This window comes from Siphateles boraxobius, unplaced genomic scaffold (genome assembly GCF_051911475.1).
Source record: "Siphateles boraxobius isolate OS27281-9 unplaced genomic scaffold, OSU_SipBor_1 8, whole genome shotgun sequence".
Classification (NCBI taxonomy): Eukaryota; Metazoa; Chordata; class Actinopteri; order Cypriniformes; family Leuciscidae; genus Siphateles; species Siphateles boraxobius.
In genome coordinates this window covers 37,712,026-37,721,951 of record NW_027509208.1, presented here as the reverse complement: position 1 = coordinate 37,721,951, position 9,926 = coordinate 37,712,026, and the positions used below count along the sequence as shown (strand labels likewise).

The window sequence follows — 9,926 nt, the reverse complement described above, 5'->3', positions numbered from 1 at the left end:
CGACTCCAGCGCCGCCAGAGACCAGCCAGAGACCAGCCAGAAACAAGCCATCCACTAGCGAACGACTCGAAAGAGATGTTGTTCGAGCCCACCTTAGACCGTGGAGACCAGCCTGCCGCATTCAACGAGCCTGATCCATCAGAGAGGACAGGAGAGGACATCGCCCTGAAGCCTGAGCCCCTAACAGTGTCTGAGCAGGTATGTGAGCCACGTCCACGTCCAGGACAGTCAATCCGCTTCGCTGCTCCACCGACGGGAAGTCTGTGGTTCGCATGACCCCGTTGGTACAGTTCTTGGGAGCCTGATTAGAGCTTCCCAACCTGTCCCGCTGGGTCACGCGAACGATCAGGCTCGGCTACGCGATTCAGTTTGCGCTGTCTCCTCCCCGCTTCAGGGGAGTCCGCTCAACTATGGTCTGTGGCAATGCCCCTATCATGAGAACGGAGGTTGCCACCCTCCTGGCGAAGGGTGCGATCGAGACTGTCCCTCCAGCCGAAATGAGGTCCGGCTTCTACAGCCCGTTCTTCATTGTCCCGAAGAAAACCGGTGGGTTACGGCCAATCCTGGACCTGCGCGTGCTGAACCGCTCCCTTCACAGGCTGCCATTCAAGATGCTCACTGCCAAGCGCATTTTCGAATGTGTACGGCCCCAGGATTGGTTTGCAGCGATCGACCTGAAGGACGCCTACTTTCATGTCTCCATTCTCCCTCGACACAGACCGTTCCTTCGATTTGCTTTCGAGGGGCAGGCAAATCAGTACGCGGTTCTCCCATTTGGGTTAGCCCTGTCTCCTCGCGTCTTCACGAAGGTCGTCGAGGCAGCCCTTGTTCCCCTTCGGGAACACGGGGTTCGCATCCTGAACTATCTCGACGACTGGCTTATCCTAGATCACTAGGATCGAGATCAGGTTTGCGAACACAGGGACCTAGTGCTCCGGCACCTAGCCCGTCTGGGCATTCGGGTCAACTGGGAGAAGAGCAAACTTTTTCCATTGCAGAGGATCTCTTTTCTCGGTATGGAAATCGACTCGGTCGCCATGTCTTCGCAGCTTACGAGCGAGCGCACGCAGTCACTGCTGACTTGTCTGAGACAATTCGAGGGCAAGAGTGCGGTTCCACTGAAACTCTTTTAGAGGCTCCTGGGGCATATGGCATCTGCAGCCGCGGCAACGCTGCTCTGGTTGCTTCATATGAGACCGCTTCAGCTTTGGCTTTGCAACCGAGTCCCGAGGTGGGCATGGCATCACGGCACCCTCTGAGAACCAGTTACTCCGACCTGCCGTCAGACCTTCAAACCTCAGCTTTCTACGGGCCGGAGTGCCCCTGGAACGAGCTTCGCGGCATGTAGTTGTAACGACAGATGCCTCCTCCACGGTCTGGGGTGCCATGTGCAATGGACGTGCTGCCGCGTGCTCCTGGATAGGACCCCAGCGCCTATGGCACATCAATTGCCTCGAGTTGCTGGCTGTACGTTTTGCTCTGCGCCGCTTCCGGGCCGTGCTCAAGGGCCAACGCGTACTAGTCCGATTAGACAATACCGCCACTGTAGCATACATCAACCGTCAAGGTGGTCTGCGCTCCCGCCGTATGTTGCAACTCGCCCGCCACCTCCTCTTATGGAGTCAGAAGCATCTGAGGTCGCTTCGTGCCATTTATATCCCTGGAGCTCTGAACTGTGTAGCTGACGAGCTCTCACGGTTTCAGCTCCTCCCGGGAGAAAGGCGGCTCCATCCCCGGTCGGTTCAGCTGATTTGGGACCAGTTCGGGGACGCACGAATAGATCTGTTTGCCTCCCACGACTCGACCCATTGCACCCAGTATTATTCCATGACCGAGGGCACGCTCGGCCCGGATGCTCTGGCGCACAGCTGGCCGCAGGGCCGCAAATATGCGTTTCCCCCAGTGAGCCTTCTTGCGCCGACCTTGTGCAAGGTCAGGGAGGATGAGGAACAGGTCATTCTGGTTGAGCCTTACTGGCCCACCCGGACCTTGTTCTCCGAACTAGTACTCCTCGCGACAGCACCTCCCTGGCCGATCCCTCTGAGGGAGGACCTCTTTTCTCAGGGACGGGGCACCCTACGGCACCCTTGTTCCGATCTTTGGAACCTCCACGTGTGGCTCCTGGGTGGGACGAGGCAGGTTTGAGTACCCTACCACCACCGGTGGTGGCTACCACCTAGAGCATCGTCCACTAGACATCTCTATGCGTTGAAGTGGAACCTCTTCGTCAACTGGTGCTCTTCTCACCGAGAAGACCCCCGGAGATGTTCGATCAGTGTCGTGCTTTCCTTCCTGGAAGATGGGTTGGAGCGAAGGATGTCTCCCTCCACCCTAAAAGTCTATGTCGCCGCCATTGCCGCACAGCATGACTTTGTTGAAGGTAAGTCTTTGGGGAGGCACGACCTGATCGTCAGGTTCCTGAGAGGAGCGAGGAGACTGAATCCTCCTCGCCCTCCTCTCGTTCACTCTTGGGACCTCGCAGTGGTGCTAACTGCCCTGCGGAGTGCTCCCTTTGAGCCTCTGCAATCAGTGGAGCTTAAGTTCCTGTCAATGAAGACAGCGCTCCTGGCTGCACTGGTCTCCATCAAGAGGGTAGGGAACCTGCACGCATTCTCCGTTGACGAAGCGTGCCTGGAATTCGGGCCGGCTTACTCTCACGTGATCCTGAGACCCCGGCCTGGATATGTGCCCAAGGTTCCTACCACTCCCTTCCGGGACCAGGTGGTGAACCTGCAAACGCTGCCCCTGGAGGAGGCAGACCCAGCCTTGGCACTGATCTGTCCAGTACGCGCCCTCCGCGCCTATGTGGACAGAACGCAGTGTTTCAGGACCTCAGACCAGCTCTTTGTCTGTTATGGTGGGAAGCTGAAGGGAAAGGCTCTCTCAAAGCAAAGGTTGTCTCACTGGATAGTGGACACCATTGCTTTGGCTTACCAGCAGCAAGGTCGACCGTGCCCCCTTGGTGTGACTGCCCACTCCACCCGGAGTGTGGCGTCCTCTTGGGCTCTAGCGCATGGCGCCTCGCTAACAGACATCCGCAGAGCTGCAGGCTGGGCAACTCCGAACACATTCGCCAGATTCTACAATCTCCGAGTGGAGCCTGTGTCCTCTCATGTACTCGCTTCAACCAGCTAGTACTGGACCCACTCAGGTGTCTTCGCTTGCTCGCCATTCCACTCCACGGACTGGATACGTGCGATATTCCACTCAGGTGAGCTTCTCCGAAAGCCCTGAGTTCCTCCAGCACTGCTGACGTTGGCGCCAGTGTCTGTTGCCTGCGCGTCGGCTAGGTGCCTCCCGTGTGCATGGTCCCTCCCCTGAGCGACCCCCACATGTGTATTTCCACTGTAAGCCTCACTGAGCATGTGTCTTTCCCTTGGCAAGCCACCTTGTCACCCCTATGGTTGACAAGGTGAAATATTCCACCTGCGGCTGGACACCCCAGTGTTCTCAATATGCATCCTTCGGGTCATATGTGTATTCTCTAAGTCCTCCCCTCTGGGTTGGCAATAATTGCATGTTCCCCTAAACCTTGGGATGTGCCCCCAGTGTACCTTGGTATTCCTGTGCTAAATAGGAGTCCTTAGTCCGTGCCAGTCTCATGACAGGGATCTCAGATTTACGCAGGGGACTGGAAGACAGCCGAGAAGGTGGCGTGATTAAACTGGTAACCCCATTCGTCGCCATCCGACGTAACTCGGATTGACAACGAAAGGGAACGTCTCGGTTACGTATGTAACCCTCGTTCCTTGAGAAGGGAACGGAGACGTTACGTCTGCATGCCACTTTCCGCTGTACCGCGGGGATCGCCTGAAGCTCAGTCTTGGCTCCTCAGCGAAGAAACATATCTGCATGTTGCCAGCGTCTTCCTTTTATACCCACAAGGTAGGGCGGAGAAACGCTATGCAAATTCCGCAGACCCATGGCATTTCTTTGCCATTGACTCGTTTAGTAATACTCAAAGTTGATAGGCTTTCTAAGCGAAACCCCATTCGTCGTCATCCGACGTCACGTCTTCGTTCCCTACTTAGGGAACAAAGGTTACATACTTAACCGAGACAATTTAAAGTGTAAATGAGTTGAAAATATCATTCATTATTTGTATGCATCTTCAGAAATATCTAGGCGCTAGGGGACACCCTCAATCTCCATTACAGGACAGACAGGGGGGATTTTTTTTTTATCTCCTGAGTTCATGTTGTTTTTGTAACTATGGGTTACATTGACTCAAATCTGAGAGTATATATGAAAAAGACTGAACTGCTCTGAGTCCATTTAACAAATTACCCTATATTGTGTGGGCATGTACTGTATTTATATTCATCTTTCTTTGAATATTTATCTTTACCGTATCATTATTTATGAAATAATTCTGGGCTCAATTTGTGTGTGTCTTTTTGCATTTACAAAACAAAAATTTTGTTTTAATCCTGCATATAAGTCATTATCTGGTGCAGAAGTGATGATTTCAAATGAAACTGACATTCACTCTGAGAATGTGCTTCTCTGCTATCCACTCCTGCCGGACTCCTGTCCAAGACCTCATCGTCTTATGGTCCTTAAAGTGGCAATGTATGTTTTCATGGTGCTGATGATCCTCACAACAGTTTTTGGGAACCTGCTGATCATCATCTCTATCTCTCACTTCAAATATCTACAGTCTCCAACTCACATGATTGTTCAGTCGCTGGCAGCTTGTGATTGTCTGCTGGGCTCTTTGGTCTTGCCGTACAGCATGGTGCGATCTGTTGAAGGCTGCTGGTATCTGGGAGATTTTGTGTGTAAAGTGCATTCAAGTTTGGACATGACTTTCAGTATCTCTTCCATACTGCATCTCAGTTTAATAGCTATTGACAGGTACTGGGCCATTTGTGATCCTTTAAGGTACAAAATGAGGGTCACTAACAACACTGTGGCTGTTTTTATTACCTTCACATGGCTGTTTTCATTTGTGTACAGTTTTGCTGTTGTGTTTACAGGGGTAAACAACGTTGGTTTGGAAGAAATTATATTGCAGATTTCTTGTTTTGGTGGCTGTGTTCTTTTTTTTAACAAAGAATGGGGTTTAATTTGTGCACTTTTTGTGTTTTTAATTCCAGGAACTATCATGAGCTCTCTGTACTTGAGCATCTTTAATGTTGTGAAAAAACATGCAAAGGTTATGTCAGAGAAAGTGTCTGTTGCCCCCACTGTAGGCAGTAATTGCCAAACCTCTTCACAGAGAGAGAGAAAAGCAGCAAAAACTCTGGCCATTGTCATGGGTGTTTTTTATTTCTGCTGGTTGCCTTTTTTTACTGCCACTGCTGTTGATCCTTTCCTCAATTTTGTGACTTCTGGTGATGTTTTTGATGCTTTGGTTTGGTTTGGATACTTTAACTCCACTTGTAACCCATTGATCTATGGTTTTTTCTATCCACGCTTTCAGAAAGCCTTTAAGATTCTCATATACACTTATATATATGGCATCAGTGAGTCACACACCTTGACATTTGAATAAGAAATTATATTAACTTTACCTGACATATATATATATATATATATATATATATATATATATATATATATATATATATATATATATATATATATATATAATGTTGCACATGTGCAGGTTTAATAATAATATTTCATCCTTTAGAATAAAGATTTTATTGTAGTTGTATCACCCACTTGTCCAATACTTGTTTCAATGTTTGGGTCAAATATTGACAAACCTAACCGTTGTTTTAAATTTTTTAATTCCATTTTTAAACTCAGCAGTTGAGTTTGTCCATATTTGACGCAAAGAACAACCCAGCATTTTTTAGAGTGTATGATTAAATGTTTTACTTATTTAAGATTTTCTTGAACTCCGTAATAAAATGTATTCTTGGCCTGTCATAATGCTGTTGAAGGGGCTTTCAGTCTTTTCTATTGAATTAGATTTCTTCTTTAGGAAGAAAATGTAAATCAAGGTCAATGAACACTTCTATTTTATAAATGATAGTTGAGGTATTGGATGTAAAATCTGGATAAAAATAAAACTGGCTAAATAATTTTCAACAAATTTTGACCTTTGAGAGTCACACCGTCATTAAAATTGAGAAATGATAATAAGTCTCCTGGGTACTTTTCTGGACTAAACACAAACATTGCATCATAACCAAGGTAGGTGTGTGTGTGTGTGTGTGTGTGTGTGTGTGTGTGTGTGTGTGTGTGTGTGTGTGTGTGTGTGTGTGTGTGTGTGTGTGTGTGTGTGTGTGTGTGTGAAAGTGTGTGTGTGTGTGTGTAATGACTGACATTTATGGAAGATCAAATGTTGTAAACAATTGCTGAAAAATGTTAATTTACAAATATATATCTGATAATGACTTTAATTTATAATGGGTTTCAAAATATTCTGTGTATCCCATTTGGAGAGAGGTTAAAATCAAAGAAAACGTTCTTTATATGATACACAAAATTATTTATATGTAGGCAAAATATGCAGTACATACTGTATATGAGATATTTCACAACGGCAACAGTGTTCTTCAGTGAGACAGTTATATTCTATATACAACTATAACAATTTTCAATTCCTAGTTTCATGACATAATTTTAACTGAGAGATTACTTTGAATGCTTACTGTTTATTTAGAGGGAAAAACCTGACCTGTTTACATTATACATTCATAGATTATAGTCCAGGCTTGACATTAACACTTGCCAACCCATCAAATGCGGGTGGATTTCAGCAGGGGCCTGTAAAGAAGTCAATCCACTTTAGCGGGTTGAATGGTTGATAATATATACATTTTTCAATTGTAGTCTTTCAAAAAGGAATCTGAAATAATAAACTAAGTGCAATGTAGTGTCAAAAATATAGATTTTTACACATCGATGCTGAAATATCTGAAATGGTTCCAATATAAATTTTCCACAGAACAGATACACAATATCAGCTTAGCTTTCTCGCTCTCTCATCTCTCCGACAGCAAGTTGGCACACAAACCCACCTCCCGTCACTCACTCCTTTATTTGGTCCAGATGTATATTGTTGGTGTTACAGGGCTTGAATTTTGGCGTGGGATTGCACATATTGTACATAATTCTACTAATTTTTGCATATTTTGTACTAAATTGAGTTCTTTTTTTTACTTATTGCGCTTAAACAGTCAAATACACACAAAATATTGTCAAAATGCAGGTCTTAGCGAGTATTCAAAACTTTGATAATGACAGCATGTGAAGTCTTTATAAACTGTTTGTGGGCTTATGTTTCTTTACCTTTGTTATAAATGGTTTTGTGTTTCTGTTGACTATGGTACAGTTTATTAGGTCTATAAAATAATTGTTTAATCTGGTTCATTATTCTATAACATGCATTTATAATAAGTTAAAGATATGATGTTTGAGTTGATTGTAGATAGGTGCACATATCAGCAGTCATCCAACGTGTTATGTCTATTATAGTTGCCCATAGATGCATTTTTTCCCCAATTAACCACACAGAGACAAGTTAGTGATGCATTTTTGTTATTATTTTAAATCTGTATTTATCCCTACATGGAAAACAGTTACCCCACATGCTGTCTACTCACCATATCCTGTTCCTGTGACTCCTCAAAGGAGGGGTCGGGAACACAACTTCCCTTTCCATTTCGTTGTCACTCCGAGTTCCGTCGGATGACAAATGAATGGAGGTTTCGCTTAGAACACCTATCGACTTCGAGTATTACAAAACGAGCCAATGGCAAAGAAATGCCATGGGTCTGCGGAATTTGCATAGCGTATCTCCGCCTTACCTCGTGGGTATAAAAGGAGGACGGCGGCAATATCCAGATATGTTTTCGCTTCGGAGCCAAGAGTATTTCTTCACTCCACAGTCATCTTTGACTTCGCTCCACGAGACGAGCTTCTCTCTCCGGTGTAGGTGTGACGGCGATCTGCAGCGAGCTCACAGTTCCTGCTGATCTGTGCAATGATCTGCCAGTGTGTGTGTGTCTCCCTGTGCGCTTCAACATCGGAGTTTTTTTCTCCTCTCATAAAAGAGCTCGAACGCGGCACGTCTTTTTAAAGACTGCTCGCCCGTGCATTTCTGGTTGCAACGGTCTGGTATCGGACTCTGATGGGCACGAGCGCTGTCTAGTGTATTTGGGCTTTGATCATGCTTGAACACCACTCGTGGATGACTCATGTTCTCTCTGGGAACGTGATCATCGCGTCATATATAGGTCGAGACTCGGTGAACTCGCAAGAGTGAGAGTCCCCTCATCCACCCCCCGATCTTCGGCTGGTGGCCAGGGTGACCTGAGGGTGTTGGTCTGGAACAAGGCGCCGACTCTGTGTCCGCGACCCCAGCCCCCCTCTTTAATGACGGTGCCCGCTAGCGAACTGATGATTCCACGAGTCTACCCTCAGGTGGCCCGTGTGTTTTCATTTGAAGCTACAGAGGATGATGCTGTGTCTGTAGCAGCATCACTAGGTGGGCTTGATTCTTCTGGAAATGATGACTCATCACAGCTGCCACCCTCTGGTGTGCATACGGCTGTGCCTGAGTCTGATCCGGAGATGACGGCCATGCTTTCCCGGGACGATTGGTTTTTGGGTGAGGCCGCCGACCCGCGTCCACGGCAAACCCCAATATCTTTCCTCCCGGACGTGCATGATGAGATCACGGGTCCGCTCGTTGGTCTCATCCGCCTTTCCTCCCCTCAGGGGCCGCTGCCCTTGGGTACACTGAGGTCCCCCCGGTTGAACGCTCTGTTGCCATGCTACTGTGTCCTCAGAGTGCTTCCCGGCGCAATCCTAAGCACCCGTCCAAAGCCTGTAGTGCTTTTCGTCTACACTAATCTCTGGCGAAATCCTATAGTGCCACAGGACAGGCAGCCGCCTCACTGCATCCCATGACCGTTCTGCTGGTCTACCTGACCCAGATGCTCATGGACATGCTGGAGGGCGGGACTGACCCGAGGCTCTTCAGTGGGCTGCGCGCCGCCACTGACCTTGGTCTCCGAGCGACGAAAGTGGCCGTACGCTCTCGGAGTCAGGAGATGTTCACCATTCTGGGGCTGATCGGTCTGATGTGCACGATGTCGGGCGGACCCGTCTGCTCGACACCCCCATCTCCCAGGTCGGCCTCTTCGGCGGTGCGGTTGAGTGCTTCTGCCAAACAGTTCTCAACCGCCCGTGAGCAAATTGAGGTTATTCTGCCCGACGGCCCCGCCGTCCGCTCAGATCCCTCAGTCTGCCCACCGCCGAAGGCGCCCTCCCACGGTTCCAACCCCGCCCGTTCAACCGGACTTGACTCTGGAAGACTGTAGGGGGGATGCCACAGCCCTCTCCAGCCCCGCCCCCCGCTAAACGCCGGGTTAAGCGGCAGTTATGAGATGGGCTGCTCAGAGATGAGAGTTCTTACCAGGAGTTGGTAGCAGGGCCATTCTTTTCCCCGGTGGAGGGTTGGGGAAGAATCCTTATTCAGAAAGAGCTGACTCTCTCGTCTCTGAGCATACAGAGTTCTCGGACGACACAGAGCGCCGCCCACAAGCCGTGCTCTCCTCGTCCCCCTCTGTCCCAGAGGCGGTTAACACGGTGGGCCGTCCACGGACCGCTTCGCCCCTGTCCCCCTCTGTCGCCAGACCCCTGACAGAGCAGGCCCCCGTGGAACGCTGGTCCTTCCCTGGCCTCCTCTGTCAGGGTGCGGTTATGACCTTGCCCCCACACCGGGCCGCTATGCCGTCCACGTCTGGGCCGGTCATTCCGCTTCGCTGCACCACCGGGGGGACGTCTGTGGTTTTTTACGCCGCTGGCACAGTTGGGAGCCTGCCTAGAGCTTCCCTATCTGTTCAGTTCGCACGGTCTCCTCCCCGCTTCAGGGGAGTCCGCTCCACTTTAGTCGATGGCTATGCCCTATCATGAGAGCGGAGGTTGCTACCCTACTGGAGAAGGGTGCGATTGAGACTGTC

At 48.9% G+C, this 9,926-nt stretch overlaps 1 protein-coding gene across 1 annotated transcript; it reads left to right on the top strand.

The window, feature by feature from the left end:
* Positions 1-4,462: 4,462 nt before the first annotated feature.
* LOC143729493 (trace amine-associated receptor 4-like) lies at positions 4,463-5,497 on the top strand. Its single transcript, XM_077220782.1, has one exon. It carries the CDS (start codon positions 4,463-4,465, stop codon positions 5,495-5,497), a length of 1,035 nt encoding a protein of 344 aa, XP_077076897.1.
* The last annotated feature ends 4,429 nt before the right edge of the window (positions 5,498-9,926 follow it).

Coding starts and splice junctions, on each gene's coding strand:
- LOC143729493 (XM_077220782.1), top strand. CDS start 4,463: ATGATTTCAAATGAAACTGACATTCACTCTGAGAATGTGCTTCTCTGC.